General features: G+C 43.2%; 1 protein-coding gene across 4 annotated transcripts in view; it reads right to left on the bottom strand.

The window, feature by feature from the left end:
• Positions 1-409: 409 nt before the first annotated feature.
• SMAD9 (SMAD family member 9) overlaps positions 410-26,127 on the bottom strand; it is a 74,069-nt gene continuing 48,351 nt past the window's right edge. For all 4 annotated transcript variants that reach the window (XM_051831791.2, XM_017350172.3, XM_051831793.2 and 1 more), the window contains 3 exons: positions 21,273-21,494; positions 8,013-8,269; positions 410-3,969 (listed from right to left, as the gene is read on the bottom strand). In XM_051831791.2, coding sequence (XP_051687751.1) covers positions 3,826-3,969; positions 8,013-8,269; positions 21,273-21,494 — 623 coding nt within the window. In that variant the 3' untranslated portion in view covers positions 410-3,825. The remainder of the gene's footprint in view (positions 3,970-8,012; positions 8,270-21,272; positions 21,495-26,127) is intronic.

The following is a 26,127-nucleotide window of genomic DNA, read 5'->3' as shown; positions in this document are numbered from 1 at the left end:
AGTTTTATGATGGTGAGAAAGCAGTATGCATTCAGTAGAAATTGTATTTTGTGATGTGATCTTCTCTTGGGCTAGTGGGCTCCATCATTAAGCCATAATCAGTATTGTTCAATGTATTAAATACATTTTCAACTTATGATGGGTTTATGGGAATGTAACTGTTTCATTAGCCAAAGGACATGTATTTCCTCTCTCTAAAGTTACTGAAAAATATTTCAGGATTCTATACTTAACGCTAGTTATTTCAAAATGTTTAGTTAAAAACCACTACCACATTTTTCTAAAGCACAGTGGATTTTAAAAACATCCCATTTTCAAAAACTAGATGGACTAGATTGTTTCAAGGAGCTGCAGACCCATATGCAGGGAATCCTTCTATGAAGCTTGTCAAAAAATGAGCTAAAAGACATACAGGTACAGTATTCTTTATTATAAATAATCAGATAACAGTGTAAGTGCATTTGAAAGATAACCAAAGCCACATACTAGAATCAAAAGCATTAGTTCACTCAAACAGAAATAGTTCCCTTTTTTGTTTGTTTGATATTAATTTGGACTAATTTAACATATGCTAGGATTACCTAGCTTGTCCTACAGTTCAGCTGTTAAATCTAACAGGAAAAGAAAAAATTGGGGATGCATGTTACATTTTGCTTTATTTCTTGAATATACATTCCAAACACATTCAACATTAAGAAGATTCTTAAGTCTAACAAATGATATTTATAAATGCTTTTGTTATTGTGGTGTTGTTGTGGGGTTATCTATATATTTCCATGAAGCTTGTCAGAAAAATGAGCTATAAGACACAGGTACAGTATTCATGATTATAAACAATCAGTAACAGTATAAGTGCATTAGAAGGATAATTGAAGCAGGTTATTATAATCAGAATTAGATACTTAAACAGAAATCATTCCCATCCTTAGAAGAGAATTAAAGGGGATTCTAAATGCTAAGTATTTGGCCAACTTTTCCTCATAATGAGTGTAAAAAAATAACAAAATATAAAGTATACATATTACAGAGTGACATCGTTATGGCTCCAGAGCATTGGCAGTTATTACTAGCACAAACAAGTTTTTCACATCTCATTTTCTTAACAGGAAGGAAAGAAAAAAAACTGACTTGAACAACACAATACATATCCTGGGTCTTGTGAGCAGGTCAAAATGTTGCTTTTCTCTAATTCATTATGACTGTCCGTGGCACCTTCAGACATGGTTTGCAGTGCTGATGAATGTAAAAGCTTACCATGTCAACCTTGCTAGTAATCCTGTAAAAGAATACTATTCAGTTCTTTTGGATTGTCTGCTTCAAGAAATGAGTGCTCAATGACCGCACTGAAAAGTCTAAAATCAAATATTCCATTGCAAAGTTTGAGAACTCTTAAGAGTAAAAACAAAAGGAAAGCTGATTTAAATGTAGCTGCTACAATGACCTAAGGGTTTATGCTTCATCGATTCTAAATTCCCTGAACTTCAGCATTATCCTAATAAAGGCTTTTGGTGAGGCATGATATGTGCCAATTTCACAATTTGTTTCTCACAGAAATAATTCAGGTACATTGGGATATTTTGCCCAGATTTCCTAAAGCTGCACAAAAATCCAAGGAGGTTACTTGTTTTGTTTTGTTGCTTAATGACATGTATAGGCCACTGGATCCAGTTAAGTCTGTCAAGGTAAAGGATGAGCAGTGGATGAGTCTGATTGCTTGTGGAAATATCAAGAAGCCACACTTAATCTCTGAAGCTGAAGCCATGTATGCTTGAAGCTGTCCTGTGGAATGGCATTGATTTGAGGTTCACCATATAATGATTTTTCAAAGAAAAGGGGAGATGGGGGATAACTGGTAAAAGAGGAAGCAAGAAGAAAATAAAACAACTTTGCGATGTGGAAGAAAAGTAGCCAAGGAACCCATTTCCTGATTGCTCAGAGGGGAAACAAAAATTTCAAAATAGAAATAATATTTAAGAAGTCAATTACGTTTTTTTCAAGCAAAGGAGAAACAACTTTTTTTTTTACAGTTCTCAAATACGAATATGTCTATACAGTTTTACTGTTAACTCTCAGCTCCATGAGGACTAGGCTATCTCTTGTGTACATTTGATTCCATGGAACCTAACATCATATCTACCACGAAGAAGTGCACAATATATAGTTGATGAATGGATAAGCTATGGGTATTTCTAAACTCTAAAAGGGCCACTTAGTTTTATGGTAAAAGATAATTATTTTCTACTGTATATACGAAAGCTTCTATTAGATAACACTAGTCATTATGAGGTGAGGAGTAGTAGCTCACTCATATTTCTTTTTCACATGATCAGTTCTACCTTGAATACAATTTAATGAGAAAAAGCTACCATGTGCACTAACACTACAAAGAGTTGAGACAGAATGTGTAAGTGAAGAAACCTTTGATTACTGAAGTATTTTGTGTTACAAGCACAGCTGCATGTTTCCAAGCAATGCAGTGGCTATTAGGTGGTAATTATATACATACAATATGAGAGTACCTAGAAATGTGGGGCATTTTCCTGTATCACCCAAATAATAACAGGCTTTTAATATTATGAATATTTTAAATATTTTAAACAGTCATTCAGTGCCACTGTTCCATCCACATTATAGGGGTTATGAAGTGATTATCATTTTCCTTGAGAAGTTATTTCCAAGTTGCAGACTTTTGCTTTAAAAGAGAAAATCTGATTTGGCCACATGATATTTTAATCAATAGAGACTCTAACTGGCTCATAAATTTGATCTAACAATGTAGGTTTTCTCAACAGCCTTACCATTCACCACACAGGCAAGAAAATGTGGCCAAAAGAGTGTTCTGACCTAGAGACACTGGCATGGGAATGTGAGAAGGTAGAAGTAAGTGCATGCTGCTTTGCCCAGCCCTTTTTGATTTGCTTCTCCTGTACACTGGACTTAAACACCCTGTGTTGTGGCACACTGTGCTGTCTCAGAGGTCTGCAGGAGTGTCTGACATGAATAACCAGGAAAACAGGAACCTGATTTCCTAGGTGGAAAGCAGCAGTCTCCCTGGGCAGTTCTGGGACTAGTCCTGGACTTAGCATGTTATCTGGGAACACGGCACATTGCATGGAACATGGCACATGTCATATTTATTGCCCTCATTAGACTCCTTTTTTATTACAGTGGTAGACTGAGGCAACATGACCCTCTGCGTTACAGTTTCTTTTCCAATCACATTTGAAACCCATTTAACATGTAACATGAACATCAGCACACTAGTCCAGCTACAGGTATTTCAGTTTCAACAATATGAAGTCTATGTGGCTTATCTCCCACAATTCATTATAGGAGTTTGATTTTTTAGTGCCAGCAGCACTAAACATGAGATCATTTAGACCATATGGGTTTGATGGCTTTGTTTTGTCTCCTAGTGTTATTTGCTCTAGTGCTGCTGGAACTTGATTTTTGCTCTACAAACATTTTTGATATCTCCACTAGGCCACACAGCACGCTTTATAATGACATATGGACTACTGCCCTTTATTCTGGCAGCACCCTTCAAATACTGTCGACACTGTTGCCTTTCATTTGTTTCCTCCTACAAAAGAAGATGCTGCTGCTTATAGCACAAGCATGAAAAATCTGGTTTGCTAATCACACTGTACCAGCACTGGGTTAATGAGAGCAAAAAAACAACTGGTGATAAAAAATACGAATAGTATACATTATACATATTTACACATGTATGTAGAAACTTCCATGAGTCGCACATTTGAAGCCTTATAAGCCACTGCCAGCAACAGCATCTATCCTAGAGAAACGGAGCTTAAGAAGCGACTGTTAAGACACTGAGGAAATGGGATTATGTGGAGAGCCCATCTGAGTCAGAACCTTGTCCAACCACTGCAGCGGTCCGTGAAGATGAATCTCAATCCAGCAGGGGGTGCTCGTGACATCCTGGCGATGATACTCAGCTCCCCAGCCCTGAAAAGCAAGGACAGAGCCAAGAGTGACTGCGCCAGACTCGATGGTCAGCCTGCAGAACCACCAGGCAGAAGAGGGTGGACATGGAGCCCATGCACGGAGCGGCTCCTGAGACCTGAGAGGAAGAGAACAGGGTTCTACCTCCCAGTGAGTACAGGACTTTGCACCCATTAGACATGCAGGATGCACCCAAACCAGCACATTGCTTCTGCGTCTACAGCTTAAATACCAGCCTAGAGATGGCCCAGGGAGGCACTAGTCTCATGGGAAACACTGGAAGTCATTTTCCCTCCCCAGGGGAAGAACTTGACCTTAGGCCCACTCTGTTCATGCTGAAGATGGTGTTTTGCACAAAACAGTTAATCACTTACAGACTAGTGATCAGACCTGAAAGAGGTAGAGACAACTAGAGGGCACTCTTAATTTGGGGGGTTGATTATCAAAGCTTGCTTCTCATCCCCATTCCACTCGGGCTCTCTTGGCGATTTCCCAGTTACCACCATTCACAGAAGAAACAGGAAAAAACTGCATATTTTTCTCTATACGTTATCCATCAACAACAAGTTACTTAAGAAATGAAGGCAGAGGGCAGGTGTTTGATGCAGTGGGTAAGACTGCATCCCATATCCGAGTGACTGGAGCCCTGGCTCTGCCCCAGATTCCAGCTTCCTGCTAACTGCACCCTGAGAAACAGCACTGATGGCTCAAGTACTTGGGTTCCTACCACCACTGTGGGATACCTGGATTGATTCCTGGCTTCAGCCCTATGCTGTGGTGGGCATTTCAGGGAGTGAACCAGCAGATGGGAGGTTTCTCTACTTCTCAAAAATAAAATTTAAAAAAAAGAGTTAAGCAAGTTAGTATTGTTATTAGGAATAGTGATTCTCTGTGTGGTTTTTTTAAAAATTGGATTTCAACACAACCAGGCTTCTGGCCACACTTTACACTCATGACCACAAACCTCAGGTGGGCTTTAGGCACCACCTGGCTGTTGATCCTTCACTCTCACTTCCCTTTCTCCTAGCTGCCTCACTCCAGCGTCTCTCTTCTAGAGACTCTAACACCTCCACCAACCCACACCTGCAACCGATGGTCTTATTTTAATGAGAAAAATGAAGCAATCAGAACTGAGAATGTCCACAGCACCTGCAATCACATTCTGAACCTTTCTGCCTCTACCATAGATTAATTATCTGTGTCTCCAAATAAGCTAGCCCATCCAGTTACGTACCAGACTCTCTCACCTTCCCAGGGACAGCATTCTAGCAAATCTGATTCTTTCCTGCAATCTTTTCCTTCTACTAGATCATTTCTGTTGCAAAGGAACTTACTCAACCATCTGCCATCTTCAAAACATTTCACTTGGCTCTACCAACTCCATCAGAACTGCCCTGTTTTTGTTTTTTTTTTTTTTTTAATATCCTTTCTAGCAAAAACCCTCAAGAGTTGTCCACAATGGCTGTTTCAATTCCTCTCCTTCCATGCTCTCTTAAACCAATTCTGATCAGCTTTTGACCCCCAAGACTTCAACAAAACTGTTCTTGTAAAGAACAAAACAGCCCTTTGTACTGCTGAAGTGAACGATCCACTCTCACCTCGGGTTGGGGGGCAGTACTTGACTGAGTTCATCACTCTCTCAGTCTCTGTCTTCTCTTGCCTTCCCAAACACCATGCCTTCCTGGTCCTACTGCTACTTCACTGGTTGTTCTTTGTCAGTTTTCCTTGCTCTCTTCCCCTCACTTTTTAATGTTGAAGAGTCCCGGAGTTCAGTCCCAGAACCCAGTCCCAGTCTAGATGAGCTAGATGAGGCTAGATGAGCTAGATGAGTCATCATCTAGACTTGGTGATCTCATCTGGACTCGTGGAATCAAATACAATCCACATGCAGACAACTCCCACATTCACATCTCCAGTCGTCTCTCCAAATCCAGACTCGGAGGTCTAACTGCCTGCCCAGCATCACCACTTGAATGCATGCAGACACCTCAAAGTTACTAGCACTAACACTGAACGCATCATCTAGCTCCAAGCCCACTCCACCTGCACCTCTTCCCTCTTGTTGGGGGTTACGTGACTCACTTCACCTTTCTAACTCCTCTCTTCTTCCTGCACCCTACCCCGAATCTGCCTTTGCAATTCAGACTCCTTCCACTTCTCATAACTTCTGGAACTCTCCTGGAAGGAGCAGCCATCATCTCTCACCCGAGTATTTCAACAGGCTCCTCACTGCTCTCCCTGCTTCTGACTCTGGCTGTGTAACATCTGTTTCTCCACACAGCAACAAAGGGATCTTTGAAAAACAAGTCAGGCCATGGAAATCCTCTGCTCGAGTCCCCGCAGGAGCTCACCCTCCCCTTTAGAGCGAAGCCAGGCTCCTTACAGGGGCTCCCAGTTCCCTGAGGCTGCTCTGATCTCCACTCACACGGGCCACGAGTGTGTTCCTCTAAAGTTCCAAGCTTCTGTGTTTGCTCTTCCCTCTGCCTCTACCTCCCTTTCCCCGGATATCACTCTGACCAAATCCATCTTCTCCTTCTCTGACTTGCAGCCTCCCCTGCCCTGGCCATCCAAACTCCCTCTCTACAGGTTCTCTTCCCATTCTCCTCCTTCCTGGAGGCTGTGGTTATTTCCTGTCTCTCCCTACCAGCATATCGGTTCCTTGAGGGCAGAGATCAGTGAGTAATCATTGACTTATCTCAGTGCCTAACAACAGCACCTGGGCTGCCACATAGCAGGTTCTCAATTAATGGTTGCTGACTGATAGAACAAACGAGTCTCAGCAGTGAAAATCAGAGCTAAAAGAGGCCTTAAAGATCTAATCTATTGCCCCACACTCAGTAGCAGCCGCCAGCGTTTAGTTACATACAATTCCTTTCTTTAAAATGATCATCTGTAGTTACATATGCAAAGGACTCATTTTTTAAAGTCCTTGCAATAGTAGTAAGTTTGTTTTCTGTGAATTGTGTAGCTTTATGTATTTAAATGTGGCATATCTGCAAAATGCTTCTCATGGACACTGGGAAAATAAGGTTTCTATGCAAGTTTTTCTAGTGATGCCATTACCTTTGAGATACCGGCATTTCATTCTAGTATTAAAAATGCAGATTTAGAAATAAATAACCGTAGGATTCAAGTGATATTCATTAATAGCAATTTAATGCCCTCTGCTGGCTGTAAGACAGCAGAACATTTGAAAAGATTTCCAGGTGTTTGTTAATTGCTTTACAATATAAAAAATGGTTTCAAAACACTGCATTTGAATAAAATTGCTTTGTCATCAAGAAAGAGAAATTGTTTCAAGAAGTCATTTTTTAAATTTGAAACTGTCTTCTTGATTCTTCCTTTTAAAATAATTACTAAAATTATAAGTAGAATACAAACATCACTTGAATATGGAAAAATATGAAAATTACTTATCATGGTAATTTTAAAAACTTAATGAAATTTAGGGGCTGGCACTGTGGTGCAGTAGGTTAAGCATCTGCCTGCGGTGCTGGCATCCCATATGGATACTGATTCGAGTCCCAGCTGCTCAGCTTCTGATCCAGCTCCTTGCTGATGGCCTGGGAAAGCAGAAGATGGATCAAGTGCTTGGGTCCCTGCACTCATGTGGGAGACCCAGAATAAGCTCCTGGCTCCTGGATTCGGATCAGCCCAATTCTGGCTCTTGCAGCCATTTGGGAAGTGAACCAGTGAATGGAAAACTGTGTCTCTTCCCCTCACTGTTTGTATCAATACCTGTCAAATAAATAAATAAAATCTTTTTTAAAAAATTGCTAATGTCTTTATCTTTTGCATTAGAAACAAATACCTTGACTTGTTTTTTTGTCCAAAAGTAATAGTTTGGAAAGTAAGAATTTTTATATAATTGGTGGGCAAGACAGTTCCTACTCACATAGGTGTTCTTCCTAAAAACCATTCATAGAATTCAAAAGAAGATTGTTCTCTAAGTGAATTAGCTGTAGAACTGCCACGTCACCCAAACGATGCTCTTCAGTTTGAGTTTTCACCTTCCATCTTATAACCCCAAAGCAAGCACTCCTTACCTTCACAAAACTCATCCGGATAGTGCACATCTTAGTGAGCTCATAAACGACCTCAAAGCCATGGTGAACCGACTGGGCGAGCAGCTGAGCAAAGAGCTGGTTGTTGAAGACCTTGAGGCTGCACCCACTGGGGATCTTGCAGACAGTCGCGGGGTGGAAGCCGTGCTGATAGTTGCAGTTCCGGCTCTGCACAAAGATGCTGCTGTCACTCACGCACTCTGCATACACCTCTCCCCCAACGTAGTATAAGTGCACACCTGCAGACGCAAAAACAGCCACCCTGCAGACACCGCTTCGCACCGCGCCCTGCTCTGCGACGTGTGGAGCACTGAGGAAAGGTTAGTTTTCACATCACCACTCACAGGTGAGTGAGATGTGTGACCCAGGAGTCCAGCTGATTATACGATGTTTTTTTCTGAGTCCATTTAAACGTGGATTCCAACCTATGTCAACAATCACTCCCAAGAACTAATTAGTAGGCTCTCATATACTATTCTTCACATCACTATCTCAATCTTGCACTTATCTATTCCAAAAATAAGGTTTCAGGGGCAGGCTTTTGGCACAGCAATTAAGTCACCACTTGGGACCCCTGCAATCCATATCATAATGCCTGGTTCATATCCTGGCTCCTCTAGCTTCCTGCTATTGTGAACCCTGGGAGGTAGTAAATGATGACTTAAATACTTGCTTGGGTCCCTGACATCCACAAGATACACCTGGAATGAGGTCTGGGATTCCTGTTTCATCCTGACCCAACCCTGGCTCTTGACGCCATTTGGGGGAGTGAACGAATGGATGGAAGTTCGCGCTTTCTCTCTCTCTCACTCTCTGCCTTTCAAATAAAAGGAAAATAAATTAATTTAAAAATGAAAAACAAGCAAACCCAAAAAAGAGGTCTCATAAATATATCATGCAAGAGAAATAAAATAATCTTTCATGTATATATACAAAAAAAATTAAAATCGGACATAGTAAAGATCATGAAAATTTTCACGTGCATCTGTTACACCCACTTCAGAGAAAACAATACATTAAATTTAAATGTTTTTACCAAAAGTTATAAATCCATTTCTCTTAATAAATATCTCAGAGACCTATTTCACTTAAAAGCTTATCACCAACTATTATAAATCATATAAATAATGTCTATTTTTTTACTTGTGAACAGTGACATTTCAACTACATTCTCAGATACATAATACAAAAACTTGCATATAAAATCTAGCTTACGTATCCTTTTATATCATTTATATCCTTGGAATTAAAGTTCAAAAGAGCATCCTGAGAGTGTTGTTCATGCTAATTTTTAATTCAAATGAAATTTCAGTTGATTCTTTCCCTTTAAATGTCTGGGTTTGAGATTCAACATAAATGTACAGCAAGCAACTAGAGTTAGATAAGATGAAGACGTTCTAGTTTAATGAATGTTAAGTACCAGAACAATTGTTCTTCAACTTTTAATGGGGAAAAAATTCTCCAGGATTTGATACATAATTATAATTATTTATAATAAAATAATTATAAGTACAATTATCATGCAGTTAAAGGAGTCCTTATAAATGATCCAGAATATACTTATATTTTGGATCTCTTCCAATGGAAATAACAAAACTTTTAAAGAATAGAACATACAGCCTCCCAGGGCTTCTCAGAGCCTGTTCTGGATAGCTTTGAATTGAGAAAACATTGATAAAGCTGCCCAGAATCTGTCATGTTCTAAGCAGCCTCTGAAGCAATTCTGCACTGTACATGACTTCCTCCCCCATATTTATTTGCCCTCCAGCCACAAGTCTCTTTTCTCTTAGTACACTGTTAGAACAGAATGATTTTGAGTATTACGTTTTCCAGTCACATCACCCTGAAGAAACTGACAGAGCCACAGGGAGAAATCACAGCTTACGTCCTCAGGGCAAGGCTCCCCTGCCACTGCCCACATCTGTTAGCTTCCCCTCCCCCTTCTCTCAGCGCTGCTCTCTCCTTTCCCTCCCGTCTGGCATCATCGCTTACTTTCCTGACTGCCCTGGGGCCTGACACCCAGTGGTGAGGGGTAAGCTGAAGAACAGTCCCACCTGCAAGCCCCCAGGTACCCCGGGGGAAGGCAAGGCTACCTCTGGGATGGTGCAGGGTTTCTAAAGGAGGGAAAGGAGGTGGTAAAATAAGAGTTCAGTAGGTAGAAGGGTACTTTTTTTTTTAAACATTTATTTGAAAGGCAGAATTTCAGAAAGAGAAGACGGACAAAGTTGGGGAGGAAAGGGGGGTGGACAGAGAGAGAGAGAGAAATATGAATGAATCTGTCTTCTGCTGCTTCAGTCCCCAGGTCCACAATAGGCGGAGCTATGCCAGGCCAAAGCCAGAAACCTGGAACTCCGTCTGAGTCACCTGGCTTTTTCTGTTGCTTTCCCAGGCACAATAGCAGGGACCTAGATCAGAAGTGGAGCAGCCTGGACTGGAACAGGCACTCATATGTGATGCCCATGTCACAGGTTCATTCACTGTACCACAACACCGGCCCCAGGAGGATACTTCTGATATGTTAGATAGGTAGCTAGTGAGCAGGAGGAGCTGAGAACTGCCAACATCCAAGCCATGTGAACCACCTAAATCCCATAACCTGTACCAATTCAACAAGGCAGAAGACTTGGCACACCCACTCCTCATCATACAGCTAAGCCTCACTTTCCATCATGCATCCTCCCGAGACCACCATGCGCACTGTAACTGCAATCCCTCCTCCTTTGAATCTCCAACCAATCCCTGCACCAAGCGGCACCCCTTATCCTGCAAAGGATGACCTCAGCCTGGGTGGGCACAGTTCTCCCTCATGAGGTTGCCAACACTCATGTCTGCTGAATAAATCCTGCTTTCCTGCTCCCGTCTATCTGTGTCTCCAGCTGGTATTCCTACACACAGGAAGACAAGAACCTGGACTAAGTCTAGCCAGGGTCTCTCAAAGCCTAGCTGGGGGTTCCTATCCCCACAACAGTTTGAAAAGTTTATGGAAAAATGGAATTACAAAGAACAACCTTATTTTGGTACAAAAATTCTTTTTTGGTGCAAAATAATATTTTCATAAAATGTGGAAAATGCATCTTATGGAAGAACTATGCAGGGTTGCAAAGAGTTTTACTACCAAGATAAACTGACACTTCTAATTCCCTTTTCCCACAAACTTTCTGAAGTATTCTCGTATTTGATGGGAATGACCTTCAATGTAGAATCCTCCCAGAATCGGTGACGTAGAGTAGGTAAGGCTTTTGCCATCTGACTCTGGTCTTTATTTAGGGGGTGATTTTCAATCCTATAAGGTCTTTTTTTTTTGTATTTTTTTTAACTTTTATTTAATGAATATAAATTTCCAAAGTACGATTTATGGATTACAATGGCTTCCCCCACATACCGTCCCTCCCACCCACTACCCTCCCCTTTCCCACTCCCTCTCCCCTTCCATCCACATCAAGATTCATTTTCGATTATCTTAATATACAGAAGATCAGCTTAGTATACATTAAGTAAGGATTTCAACAGTTTGCTCTCACACAGAAACATAAAGAGAGAAATAATAGATGATTTTTTTTTAAATGATGATGAAATCAGATCAGACCTATTGTCATGTTTAATCCCAGTGAGAGTCAAGTTGGGAGTTGATAATTTCTTTCTTTTTTTTTTTTTTTTTTTTACAGAGGATCAGTTTAGTATGCATTAAGTAAAGATTTCAACAGTTTGCACCCCCATAAAAACACAAAGTGAAATATATTGTTTGAGTACTCGTTATAGCATTAAATCTCAATACACAGCACATTAAGGACAGAGACCCTACATGAGGAGTAAGTGCACAGTGACTCCTGTTGTTGACTTTACAAATTGACACTCCTGTCTATGGCATCAGTAGTCTCCCTATGCTCCGGTCATGAGTTTCCAAGGCTATGGAAGCCCTCTGAGTTCTCCGATTCTTATCTTGTTTAGACAAGGTCATAGTCAAAGTGGAGGTTCTCTCCTCCCTTCAGAGAAAGGTACCTCCTTCTTTGAAGACCTGTTCTTTCCACTGGGATCTCACTCACAGAGATCTTTTGCCAGAGTGTCTTGGCTTTCCATGCCTGAAATACTCTCATGGGCTTTTCAGCCAGATCCGAATGCCTTTAGGGCTGATTCTGAGGCCAGAGTGCTATTTAGGACATCTGCCATTCTATGAGTCTGCTGAGTATCTCACTTCCCATGTTGGATCACTCTCCCCTTTATTTATTCCATCGGTTAGTGTTAGCAGGTACTAGACTTGTTTATGTGCTCCCTTTGACTCTTAGTCCTTTCATTATGATCAATTGTGAACTGAAATTGATCACTTGGAATAGTGAGATGGCATTGGTACATGCCACCTTGATGGGATTGGATTGGAATCCCCTGGTATGTTTTTAACTCTACCATTTGGGGCAAGTCATCTGCAACCACAGCACAAGCTGGCTGAGCTACAAGAGCAGAGCAGGTAGGTGGCACTTCAGCGTCCTGCAAGAGGAGGGAGCAGAGCTGACGGGATGAGCAGCAGAGGAGGGAACCCAGTCCCTGGAGAGAACGGCCCTAAACCAGGAGTCCAAGGGCGCAAATGGTTTAATTCGCAGCCAGCTGGGAGGCCAGAACTGTGACCTAAACTGCTCTTACCAGATAAATTGCTGTAGAGTAGAACAGAGGTTCTCAGATTTTACCTTGCACCAGAATCGGGGCTTATGAAAGCAGATCGCTCATTCCTAAGTCTCGGGTGAGGCCTGACAACTTGCACTTCTAACAAGTCCCTGGGGTGAGGCCAGTGCTTCCTGAGTTGGCCACATTGTGGGAACCCATGGCTTTAGAAACTCACATCAGTCCCTGGAATTGGACGGGCTGGATTTTTAACTAGTGAATATTAACAACTATTTTCAGATGAGTTTCACAGAATTCGATATCCCACTGCGTTCAGGAACACCAGCCGTCTCTGTGTTCTTATCTCCATTTCAGAACTTTGCATCCCTGTGAAACGCTTTTATCGGACACTACTTTAAAATGGTACAGGGAAAATCAACACGTGCAGATTATACTGCAGCTCACACAATGACAATTCTTTATGAAATGCTTAAAAGTGGCATCAGACCTACTGTAATAATATAGGACACAAAAGTACTAATGATGGTAATCGAGAAGCTTTAGATAAAGAAGTGGAAAACACAGCTACTGTTGGAATGCTACAGTCTCTCCTAACTGCTAGCAATATGGTTAAATGTCACACAAGAAAATACTTCCTTTGATGACACGGAGAGCCAGGCAGTGTGGTCCTCAGGCCAAGTCTGTCCACATTCTGAACTACATTTCCACTAGACTGCATCTCTCTGTATCTGAGCTTTCCACCTCTGTGTGACCACCACCCATTTTCTTAAAGACTTATTTATTTATTGAAAGGCAGAGTAACAGAGAGGGGGAGACAGGAAGATGTGGGAGAGAGATACAGAAGGAGAGAGACAGATCTTCCATCTACTGGTTCACTCCCCAACGGGCCACAATGACCAGGGCTGTGCCAGTCTGAAGCCAGGAGTCTGGAACTCCAGCTGGGACTCCCATGTGGGTGGAAGAGGCCCAAGTACTTGAGCCATCAGCACTTTCCCAGGCACATTAGCAGGGAGCAGGACAGGAAGCAGAGCAGCCAGGAGTCCAACTGGGACTCTGATATGAGACATCAGTGTCACCGGCCCTGGCTTTACCTGCTGAGCCCCTCGCCCCCACCCATTTGTTTATGGGGCTGGGAAGCCGGGGGTCAGAGGCACCTTGGGTGAAATTGGGTCTGCCAAGACCTCTTCTGTTGACAAGGCTGCTGAGAGCGCTCCCATGCTCTGGAATCTGATACTCAGGGTCAGCGGAGGAAGTGGGTGTCCCAAAGTGGAAGGAATGTGCATGGATCCTGGGAAATACTACCAGAAAACGCAGAGGTCACTATGTCACCGCCTGCTTAGAGAACTCTGCTGCCCCTCCACTCTCCTTAGAATAAAATCTCCTCCTTATTAGCACAAGTCCAGTACCTTCTCTCAGGGTTGTACTTGATCTTGCCTCTGTTGCCTTCTCTTTTGCTATTTTAAAATCGGACTAAAACATCTGGAGCTTTTAAGAAGTACATATTTGGGACAGGCAGTTGGCACAGTGATGCAGCTGCCATTTGGGCTACCACACCCCATACCAGGGTGCCCGGGTTCAAGTCATGACTCTGCTCCTGATTCCAGTGTCGTGCTGATGTGCATCCTGGAAGGTTGCAAGTGATTGCTCAAGTGACTGAGTACTTGCCACCTGCAAGGGGGGAGATTCTGATTGAGTTTCAGGCTCCTGGCTTTGGCCTGGCCTAGCCTCAGCTGTTGTGGCCATTTGGGGAATGAACCAGCAGATGGAAGATTGATATCTGCCCCGGTCCCGCCCCTCTGTCTGCCTTCAAAATAAAATGAAAATAAAATTAAAAAAAATAAGTTCATATTGCTGGGCATAATAATGATATTTAAAATATTCCTCATATAGTTAGATATACATTGGGGCAAACAGGAAAATCTGAGATTTGCTTCAAGATTTCTGGCAAACACATTGCTGATGGAGAGATGAAAAGGCACAACATATGGGCCCAGTGCTGTGGTGTAGAAGGTTAAGCCTCTGCCTGCAGCACCGGCATCCCATATGAGCACCAAGCCAAGTCCCAGCTGCTCCATTTCTGACCCAGCTCCCTGCTGTGGCCTGGGAAAGCAACTAGAAGATGGCTGAAGTGCTTAGGACCTTGCATCCACATGGGAGACCTGGAAGAAGCTCCCGGCTTCTGGCTTTGGCCTGGCCCAGCCCTAGCTGTCGTGGCCATTTGGGGATTGAACCAACAGATGAAAGCTCTCTCTCCCCGCCCCCAACTCTTCCCTTCAAATAAATAATATGAAAAGAAAAGAAAAGGAAAGGAAAGGAAAGGAAAGGAAAGGAAAGGAAAGGAAAGGCAAGGCAAGGCAAGGCAAGGCAAGGCAAGGCAAGGCAAGGCAAGGCAAGGCAAGGCAAGGCAAGGCACCACACAGAATGTAAATCATTCTTGAAGCTGAGATGCTGATATGCAGACTTGTTACATTACTTTTGAATGTATTTGGAATTTTCTACAAAATATACTTTAATATATGGCCAATGAATAACAGTATTTAAGTGCCTACTTCCAGATCCACACCAGGGCCTGGGTCAGAAGACAGATGCAAGTCCTCCACAGGACTGTGCCTACAGTTGCACACTGCACAAGTCCCGGGTTTGCCTCACTATCGTCCAGGCTCTCTATGATTATTACAACACTTTCCAGCAGATGGCGATAATTTCACTCGTGGAATGGGCACCTGTTCCTAATTCACACAAAGTTACCTCTGGGCAGCCAGGAGGGCTGGCCCCCTAAATCTGTACTTGAAGGCTAATAAGTCTCTCTGCACAATATGTTGAACAAGTAGGTTTGGGCCCAAATGTACCCCATGAAACGTCCCATCACTGCCAGGCCCACACACGGCCCTTCTGCCTGGGTCATAGTGTGGTGCTTCTTTGTCACCAGCGTTTCCCTAAACACAGGTATCAGCAAAAAATCCTCAAGCTAACGAACGTCACTGCTGGAATACAGCAGTGAGTTACGACTGCTGACATGCTTTCCTTTTCCCACGTGATTTCTTAACCTGAACACAGCCCGTCCTCTGATTTTCCCAGCCTTAATCCAGATTTTTTACTAAGATGTCCCTGAATCCACAGAGCCAGTCCTTCACGGCCTTGTGTGTTAGGAATATGAGCTCCCATCTATAGTCTGACACAGCTGTAGAGGCAGTGACAGTGTCCCAAACTATCCTCACATAGACAAGAATGTCCACCCTAGGACACTGAGAAACATACATAGAGTACAAACCACAAACCCACAGCCCAGAGATAATCAAAACCAGCGTGTTACATATCTTGCAGTCTTCTGTGTATATTTCTACAAAATTTTACAGGATATTTTAAGCTTTTTTAAATTTATTTAGCAAGACATTGTGAGCATTTTCTCAGAACACTAAGTATTCTGAAAGATCAAGTTTAATGCCTGACATAGGAGACAGCCTATGTTATGTTTTCTAGGGTTTGCTTTTTTAAAGATGAGAAGCCTTATGCATGTTCAAAGGCAGAATGGAAGGGGTATTGTGAGGGAGGGACACAAAATCGCTTGGGAAAGGAAGCACTACAAAGAGCAGCTGCAAGTGTAGACCCTTCTTCCAGGGGACTGACAAGTCAAACCCTCACATCACAGCAACTCTTTCCATAAGGCAGCAAAAAGCACTAGAGGTCCACAGAATGTGAGACATACCAAAAAAAAAAAAAAATGAAGATTCATAAAAAGGTGAAAAAGTAATTGTAAAATAATTCAAGGACTTGGAATATAAGATCATTATGTCTAGGGCAATCTTGGTTTGCCTCTGTAAGTTCAATATTTGGGGTTCATGCCTCAGGAATTATAATTATCTGCCTCTTCTCCCACGAAGGGAAGAATAACTATCAGGCAGGACAGATGCAACCTGTCTACATCTGCAAAGAGAAATTAGCCTGTTTTGCTTAAAGTGTCATTTCCTACTCAACTCCCAGGACAGGCCCATTGTGAGGGTTCACAAACATGAACTAAATTACACAAGAAATCATAGGTGCTCAGAAAATGCTGTACTATTGCCTGTGATTATATTAAGCCACAAATTTCCAGGAAATGCAATCCAACCTCAAGACCTATGCTCCGGCAGTCAAATCAAAGCTGTGGTTTGTCTAATTATTTGGAAATCGAGGCCTTCTTAAAAGCCAGTCTGAAAAAGCAGGCAAGTATTATCCTCCAATTTTCTAGGCTAGGATATCACTCACTCCCCAGTCATCACAGAAGCAGCCCTCTGCTGTGTTTTGTGCACTCGCACATCAGTATTACATGTCAGTAGTTCTTCGTCTTTTTTCTGTAAAGACCCTCAGAAGCCTCCCCTGGAGGTACTCAGGGCTCTGTAATTCTCATGATGGTACTCCCCTGCCAGCACAACACTTTTATAAGGGAAACATAAAATCCTCTCTGCTTGACTCATAGAATGGCGGATGTCCTAAATAGCACTCTGGCCTCAGAATCAGCCCTAAAGGCACTCGGATCTGGCTGAAAAGCCCATGAGAGTATTTCAGGCATGGAAAGCCAAGACACTCTGGCAAAAAGATCTCTGTGAGTGAGATCCCAGTGGAAAGAACAGGTCTTCAAAGAGGGAGGTGCCTTTCTCTGAAGGGAGGAGAGAACCTCCACTTTGACTATGACCTTGTCTAAACAAGATAAGAGTCGGAGAACTCAAGGGGCTTCCAAAGCCTTGGAAACTCATGACTGGTGCATAGGGAGATTATTGATGCCATAAACAGGAGTGTCAATTTGTAAAGTCAACAACAGGAGTCACTGTGCACTTACTCCTCATGTAGGATCTCTGTCCTTAATGTGCTGTACACTGAGGCTTAATGCTATAACGAGTACTCAAACAGTATATTTCACTTTGTGTTTCTATGGGGGTGCAAACGATTGAAATCTTTACTTAACGTACACTAAACTGATCTTCTGTAAAAAAAAAAAAAAAAAAAGAAATTATCAATTCCCAACTTGACTCTCACTGGGATTAAACATGACAATAGGTCTGATCTGATTTCATCATGATTTAAAAAAAAATCATCTATTATTTTTCACTTTATGTTTCTGTGTGGGAACAAACTGTTGAAATCCTTACTTAAGGTATACTAAGCTGATCTTCTGTATATTAAGATAATCGAAAATGAATCTTGATGTGAATGGAAGGGGAGAGGGAGTGGGAAAGGGGAGGGTTGTGGGTGGGAGGGACGGTAGGGGGGGGAAAGCCATTGTAACCCATGAGTCGTACTTTGGAAATTTATATTCATTAAATAAAAGATTAAAAAAAAAAATCCTCTCTGCTTTACATCTTTAAAGTAAATCAGTGTCAAAATCACTGTATGTATTTGCCGTGCCTTCTTTCAACCCTTTCATCATTGCTGATGGTGCAGGATGTGTATTTTCATCCCATATTGGGAGCTGCGGCTCTGCGAACAATGCACCATGAAGAATGCCAAGGAAAAACAGGCAGGAGGTTCTGTCTCCTCCAGCAGAGAGGGGTGACTGGGCAGGACATGGAGCCACGGCTGTGAATCCCTGGCGTCACCTGGGTGACCACATGTAAGCTACTGAACTGTCTCAGCTTCAGTTGTCTCATCTGCAAAATGGGGTTAATAAAAGGGTTACTAAAAGGATTAGGAAACATACGCTCAGGTGCATGCCAGGGTGCCTTCCACATATTTGGGAATTAGTGGGGCTACCTACCATCATCATCAGCAGCAGCAGCAGCAGCATCTTTGCTGTTACTGGAAAGAGTCCTAGGGGCTTGCCCAGTTTTAAAGGAAGAATATGAGCAGATCCTACGTTAGAACTCAGTGTTCTAGATTCTTTGAGTTAAGTAGTACCCTTTGGTATTCTAGTGCTATTTAAGGCTACTAAGGCTGTTTAAGGCACCAAGTAACAGGTCCAATTCCCTTCGCATCAGTTAACTGTTGCGTGGCTAAACAAAGGCTTCATCTCAGCCCCCATCACCTCACGGTGTGTCCCAGTAGAGGGAAGCCAGGGTGAATCTGTATAAACCACCACCCCACCACCAGAGAAAACACAACTCCAAGTGCACATATCGACTCTCTTCAGGAGGACCACCCAATGTATCTAACTGTGAGTAACAAGGAACCTCCAAGACCTCTCATAGCCAACTAACAACTACCAAGGTGGGAAATGGCTCTTCACTAACTGTAATAAAAAAGAATTACTTGTTGCTGTTGACATCTTCCACCCTTGCCTGCTACAGTTTAATCTCAATATAAAAGACAACAGATCCTTGTAAAAAAGTGTAAACTCAGATCACATGACGGTACCTCAAAAAGTTCACGGAAAATGTATATTATGAAAAAACTAGAGCATGGATGTCAAAATTTTTTGCATGGAAATAAACATCTTTTAAATCCATTTTTTGCCACTACCGTGGCTCACTAGGCTAATCCTCCGCCTGCGGCGCCGGCACACAGGGTTCTAGTCCCGGTCGGGGCGCTGGTCCTGTCCTGGTTGCTCCTCTTCCAGCCCAGCTCTCTGCTGTGGCCCAGGTCCCTGGGCCCTGCGCCTGCATGGGAGACCAGGAGAAAGTACCTGGCTCCTGGCTTCGGATCAACGCCGTGCACCGGCCGTAACGCGCCGGCCGCAGCAGCCATTGGGAGGTAAACCAACAGAAAAGGAAGACCTTCTCTCTGTCTCTCTCTCTCTCACTGTCTACTCTGCCTGTCAAAAAAAAAAAAAAAAATCCATTTTTCCATAAATGCTTGAAGTGCCTTCATACAAACTCCTCAGTGTACACCTCTCTTCCCATTTCACACAGAGTCAAGGCCAAAAGGACCTTACAGTGGTCCCAAGGCTCCCGAGACCTGGTCCTGTCCCCTCACTCTGCTCCGTGCAGTTTTCTTGCTATTACAACATGCCAGGCAGGCTCAGAGCTCTTGCACTTGCTGCTCCCTTTGCTTGGAAAGCTTTTCTCCCAAATGCCCACGTTGCCAGTCCCTTCTCTCGTTCTCTGCTCAAACGTTACCTTCTAAGGAAAGCCTTCCTGCTTACACTGGTTAGGCTCCCTCCCCAGTCTCTTCCCCTACTTTGTTTTTCTCTATTTTCCATACTATGTATATTATTTCTTGTCTGTCATTCCCCAGTAGGATGTGATCCAACAAGGTGGGGAGGTTTTGTGCTTTTTTTCCACTGTTATATCCCTAGAGTCCAGTCTGGCCAACAAGAGGTGCCAAGTAATTGTGAGATGGGTGCATGGCACGAAAGTCTAAGGGTTTCTATTAATTAAACTCCACAGAGCAAGTTACCTTATTTGCTAAACCTGGAGTGCATTCTGCTGCAGAGTTATTCAAGCTGGTGCCACAGAAGCTGTGTTGCTCAGAATCAGGTCATCTAGGGCAGGACCTCGGAGCCATTCCTGCAAGCTTACAGGAGACTGGTGCCCCTTGCTCTCAAATGTCCTATGCCAATATTTCTTTTCTGCCATACTTTATGGCATATTTTAGAGCTCCTCTTAAAAATAAAAAAACTGGGGCCAGCACTGTGGCATAGCGGGTAAAGCCGCCACTTGCAGTGCCAGAATTCCATATGGGTGCCGGTTCAAGTCCCGGCTGCTCCATTTCCAATCCAGCTCTCAGCTATGGCCTGGGAAAGCAGTAGAAGATGGCTCAAGTGTTTGGGTCCCTGCACCTACATGGGAGACTCAGAAGAAACTCCAGCCTCCTGGCTTCAGATCGGCCCAGCTCCAGCTGCTGTGGCCATCTGGGGAGTGAACCAGCAAATAGAAGACCTATCTCTCTCTCTCTTTCTCTCTGCCTCTGCCTCTCTGTAACTCTGCCTTTCAAATAAACAAAGAGATCTTTAGAACGCATCACCAACTGAAATAATGAATGTCTTGGATATTTGAAAAAAAAGACTCAAGCTATCTTCCTAGGGAGGTTTAAGTCCGGGGAGAGAAGAGATCAAATGACAGTGAAGGTTCTTAACGCCTGTTTGACTCCAATGTAGCTTCACTCAGAGATGTCAATGATTCAAATGGGAAAGAAATTAATTTAAAGATCAACCAGGCCTCACACCCAGCTGGGAGTTGCTGCCATTGCTCACCTCCCGGAGATGGGCTGTAAAACAACCACAGTCACAGACTGTGAGACTGGGCCCAGTCAGCCGTCCTGACAGTCGCCTGGACAGCCCAAGTCCCTACCCAAGGCTTCCACTCATAAATCACTGCTCCTAGTGACCTAACTTCTGTGTCTCCCAAGGTAACTTTACCTGAAATAAATACAAGTAGCCAAGTGGGCAGAATTCCTCTTCTTCAGAAGCCATCCTACTTAGCCCCTTGAAGCAATTCAAAAATAACACACAATCTTTCTTTCAATAACGTCATCCTGCATTCATATTTATCACCTAGCTTTTCACAACAGCCCCCATGCCACTCTCCCGGCGATGATGCGCGAACTTCAGAAGCACACAGGTCAGGACCTGGAGAGCCTGTGTGCTCCCCAGGGGAAATGCCAAATCTGTCCTGCAGCTCGTCTGCCTGGGGGGTTTTTCCCCTGGGAGGCAAGATGGGTAAGGGGCTGGTTTCTCAGAGGACTATACAAAGGAATGCCCCACCCACCGGCTCTTACCCTTTCCTATGTGTCTCCTGGTGTTTTCTATCGTTGAGTTTCTGTTTACATTAGAAAGAAGTCCAAGACAGAATCGGTTCCTGTTATTGGAGGGGTCTGTGAAGCCGTCGATGAGCACACTGCGGGAGGAGGCCTGGAAGGTCTCCCCGACTCGGTTGTTCAGTTCGTAGTAGGCCACTGAGCACCAGTGCTGGGGCTCCTCGTAGCAGACGGGCCGGAAGTCTGAAAGAAAGGGGAACAGAGTGCCACAACACAGGAAGCTGGTATCCAGCGAGGTGGCTGCACAGCCAGGCCTGCTGCTCTGATGGACTAGCGACACCTGTGAGCACACCTGTGCCGAGGCAGCTGTGGCTCTTGTTAGTGCTCTGTGGTCTAGCATCTGCACACACGTTTATCAGTAGTGGGAGAGGCAGGGAAAACACAACATGAAGACGTCAATGGAAATCATCACCCCTAAAGCAAAGGCCGTTAACAGGAAGCTGGCAGGTCACCTCACCTTTACACATGAAAGATAGCATATCACTGTTACACAGCCACACTGAATCCCCACAGGCAAAAGGATCGCTTTCCTTTTTTTTTTTTTTTTTAAGATTTATTTATTTCTTTGAAAGTCAGAGTTACACAGAGACAGGAGAGGCAGAGAGAGAGAGAGAGAGAGAGAGAGAGAGAGAGAGGTCTTCCATCTGATGGTTCACTCCCCAATTGGCTGCAATGGCTGGAGCTGTGCCGATCTGAAGCCAGGAGCCAGGAGCTTCTTCCAGGTCTCCCACGTAGGTGCAGGGGCCCAAGGACTTGGATCATCTTCTACTGCTTTCCCAGGCCACAGCAGAGAGCTGGACTGAAAGAGGAGCAGCTGGGTCTCAAACCCGCGCCTATATGGGATGCTGGCGTGTCAGGCCAGGGCATTAACCCGCTGCGCCACAGCGCTGGCCCCCAAAAAGGATCAATTTCTAATAAGTCAAAATTTAAAAATAATAATCTGCTACTGATGTGGGAGACCCAGAGGAAGCTCTTGGCTCCTGGCTTCAGCTGAGGCTTGCCCCAAAGGCTTTTCTCTCTGCCACATGAACAGGGGTGGTGAATGTCCAACCCTGTGGGCCTTATAAGGCTCGAGTCATTCGGTCTGACCTCACAAGGCAATTACAGGTAGTACTCAAAATTCAATAAATCTATAGCAGGCTATTTTAAAAATATTATTTATTTTTTTATTTGAAAGAGTTATGTAGAGGCAGAGAGAGAGAGAGAGAGAGAGAGAGGTTTTCCACCCACTGGTTCACTCCTGAGATGGCTGCAATGGCAGGAGCTGCGCCGATCCAAAACCAGAAGCCAGGAGCCTCTTCCGGGTCTCCCATGTGGGTGCAGGGGCTCAAATACTTGGGCCATCTTTCACTGCTTTCCCAGGCCATAGCAGAGAGCTGGATCAGAAGTGGAGTAGCCGGGACTTGAACCAGAGCCCATATGGGATGCCAGCACTGCAGGCGGCGGCTTTATCCACTACGCCATAGCACTGGCCCCATAGCAGGCTAATTTTTGAGTTGATACTTTTATATGGCCTTTGAATGATATGATAAATATCCAAATCACCTTTGACAGAAAAAAAGGGTCCCCTCCCCTGCTCTGTTGTATTATGAATTACTTCCAAAGAAGGTAGTATTTGCTGAGTGTGTGTGGTCGGCCTAACCATGACCACTGTCCAGTCATAGGACTGATACTTGCAGAGAAGCACCGTTTTCAGTGCGCCTTGGGTACAAAGTTATAATCAGGTTTCAGCTGTTCTCTTTTGGTGGTGGTTTTTGAAGTATCTTATGAACAGAGCATCCCTGTGGCCACTGTACAATCCCACGGCAACATACGAGCTGGAAACTCAGCTCACATCAAAGAAGGATTAGCTTTCTCGGTGTTTTACAAGCCAGATTACAGACTTCTGCTGCTGAGAAAAGCTGGGAGGCCGGGGCTAGCACCGCAGCATAGCATGTAAAGCTACCGTGTGCACTACTGACATCCCATCTGGTTGCCAGTTTGAGTCCCAGCTGTTCCACTTCCCATCCAGCTCCCTGCTAATGGCCTGGGAAAAGCAGCAGAAGATGGCCCAAGTATTTGAGCCCCTGACACCTATGTGGGAGACCTGCATGAAACTCCTAGCTCCTGGTTTTAACCTGACCCAGCCCAGGCCATTGTGGCCATTTGGGGAGTGAACTAGCAGATGGAAGATCTGTCTCTCCCTCTCTCTCTAACTCTGATTTTTGAACGAAATAAACTCTTTTTTTCCCCCTAAAGAAAGCTAGGATCTTGACTCCTAGATTTAAAAATCATATCATGAAGTCATTTGAACTTAACGATAACGCTTAGGGGCAGAGAAAACTAACTGACCCTTTTAGTGAGGTGCTCAGAACAAGCTATGTCTTCAGTAGGACACACCTAATGTCACTTCAGTGGAGTTTTGTCACATTAAAAAAGTCTTTTATACCAGCAACACTTGTCCTCCAAGCCCAGGAGTTTAAGGGCAGATCCAACTGTCTACAGTAACTATTTTCCAAGAGTATTTCCCATTACTCTAGAGTAAAACAAGACAAAAAGCAAAACAGACATGTGCTGGTCTGTTATTTTGCTTGCGTTTTAAGAAGCACTTTAGGAAGTGTCATCACTCAGGACCACAGACTGGGTGTTTTGTTTATCATCTTCATTTCTAGAATAAGTTGTGTTTTTTGTTTGTTTGTTTTCTTTTTTTTTTAACCTAGCAGGGAAAAAGTTGTAGTTTCTGATGTTTAGTATGGTATTAGGAATTTAAGAAGTTAAGGGAATATGTTCCATTTGTGCTTTTTACTATAGGTTTAAAGTGACATTGTTCATTTGGTTAGAGGGGTGCTTTTTGTGTGAATATATATATATATATATATAAGTATGTATGTATATACATACATATGAGATTTTTGGGGAAACCTCAGAAAAACTATTTCTTCAGTACACATTCCTAATGTTAGTTCAGAAGGTCTTGCTACTTTAATGGTGGAATTAAATAGCATAAACGGTGAGATCAATTTGCACTTACTTTTTAAAAAGACTTCTCAAGATTTTTATTTACTCTTATTCTTTTTATTTGAAAGGCAAAGAGACACTGAGAGACAGACAAGCAAATGGAGAGAGAGAGTCCATCCTTTGGTTTACTCCTCAAATGGCTGCAACAGCCAGGGCTGGGCCAGGTTGCAGCCAGGAGCATAGAAACTCACTCTACATGGGTGGCAGGAACCCCAGTACTTGGGCCATCACCTGCTGACTCACAGGGTGCCTCAGCAGAAAGTTGGATCAGAAGCAGAGTAGCTACGACCCAGGCACTGGAGACCCAGGCACTCCAAGCACTGACTTACCCACTGCACTAAAGCCCACCCGACCTGCCTTTGAATTGAATTGAGTTGAACTGTCCACACAAGCAGTTGTCTCACTTAAGTGTACACCAAACTCGCAGTGGAGCTTACTCATGGTGCTGATTCCTAGCCCCACTTCCAGAAATTCTGCTTTGGTTTATGTAACCAAGTACATTTCAACAGGCCCTGAAGGCAATTCTAATGCACGGATTCCCAGACTACACTAGGAAATCATAGATAGGTATTTCCTTGTGAGAAATGGACTGTGACCCTGTGAAAAAGTTGAAAAGCAAGAAGCCCCTTTGCAGATCCTGGGTGTATCTAGAAAATTATCGGGCTGAACCTAGAGTTACCATGGGACATAGCAATTCTGCTCTTACATACATGTCCAGGGGAATGGAAAGCAAGGCTTCAAACACATGCTTCCACACCAACTGCATGGTAGCACTATTCACAAAAATTGAAAGGTAGACAAAGCTCAAATAGCCAATGGAGGAAGGGAATTTTAAAAATGTGGTATACCCATGCAATTAAATATTGTTCACAAAAATTAAGTCTAGATGCATAAACTGAAAATATTTCGCTAAACAAAATAAATATTGTATGAATCCATGAGGTACCTAGAATAGGCAAAACCACGGAGACAGAAATTAGGGGCCAGCGCTGTGGCACAGCAGATCAGTTTCCGGCTAGTGCACCTGGGAAGTCAGCATAAGATGGCCAAAGTACTTGGGCCCCTGCCACTTCTGTGTGAGACCCAGATGGAGTTCCATGCTCCTGGATTAGGCCTGGACCAGCCCCAGCTGTTGTGGCCATTTGTGGAGAGAGTGGGTGGATAGAAGATCTCTTTTCTTCTATTTCTTTCTGTCACTCTACCTTTAGAATAAATAAAATAAATATGAAAAGAAAAGAAGGTAGATAAGAGGTTACCAGGGGCTGGTAAAGGGAGGAGTGGGGGAGTTTGCTTGATGAGCACAGAGTTTCTATTAGGGGAGATGAGAAAAATTTTCAAATAAGGATAGTGGTGACAGTCTCACAGCACTGTAACTGTGTTTAACGCCACTGGATTGTACTCCTAAAAATGGTTAAAATGGCAAACTTTATATTTTATCACAACTTAAAAAAAATAATGTAACATACCAAAAAGATGATTGAACCGTATACTTGAAACAGGTGAATTTTATGATTTGAGGGTACTTCAAAAAATTGGTGAAAAATGGAATTATAAGTATATTTTAGTGTAAAAAACTTTTGCAAAAAATTTTATCCATAATATGTGGAAAATGTGTGTTATGAAAAAACTATGCATGGATTTCAATTTTTTGCAATAAAATAAACTCATAGTTTCACCCCATTTTTCCAAAAATTTTTGAAAGACTCCCTCATGTATGAATTACAGCTCAATAAAGCTGTTAAAAATTAGAGGCTACGCCTGTTCACCTCAACAGTTCCTTTTCTCCTATTTATCTGTGATTCTGTTTCTTCAAGTTGGC

This window comes from Oryctolagus cuniculus, chromosome 9 (assembly GCF_964237555.1).
Source record: "Oryctolagus cuniculus chromosome 9, mOryCun1.1, whole genome shotgun sequence".
Taxonomy (NCBI): Eukaryota; Metazoa; Chordata; class Mammalia; order Lagomorpha; family Leporidae; genus Oryctolagus; species Oryctolagus cuniculus.
Note: the sequence above shows the minus strand (reverse complement) of the source record. Positions and strands in the feature narration are given on the sequence as shown.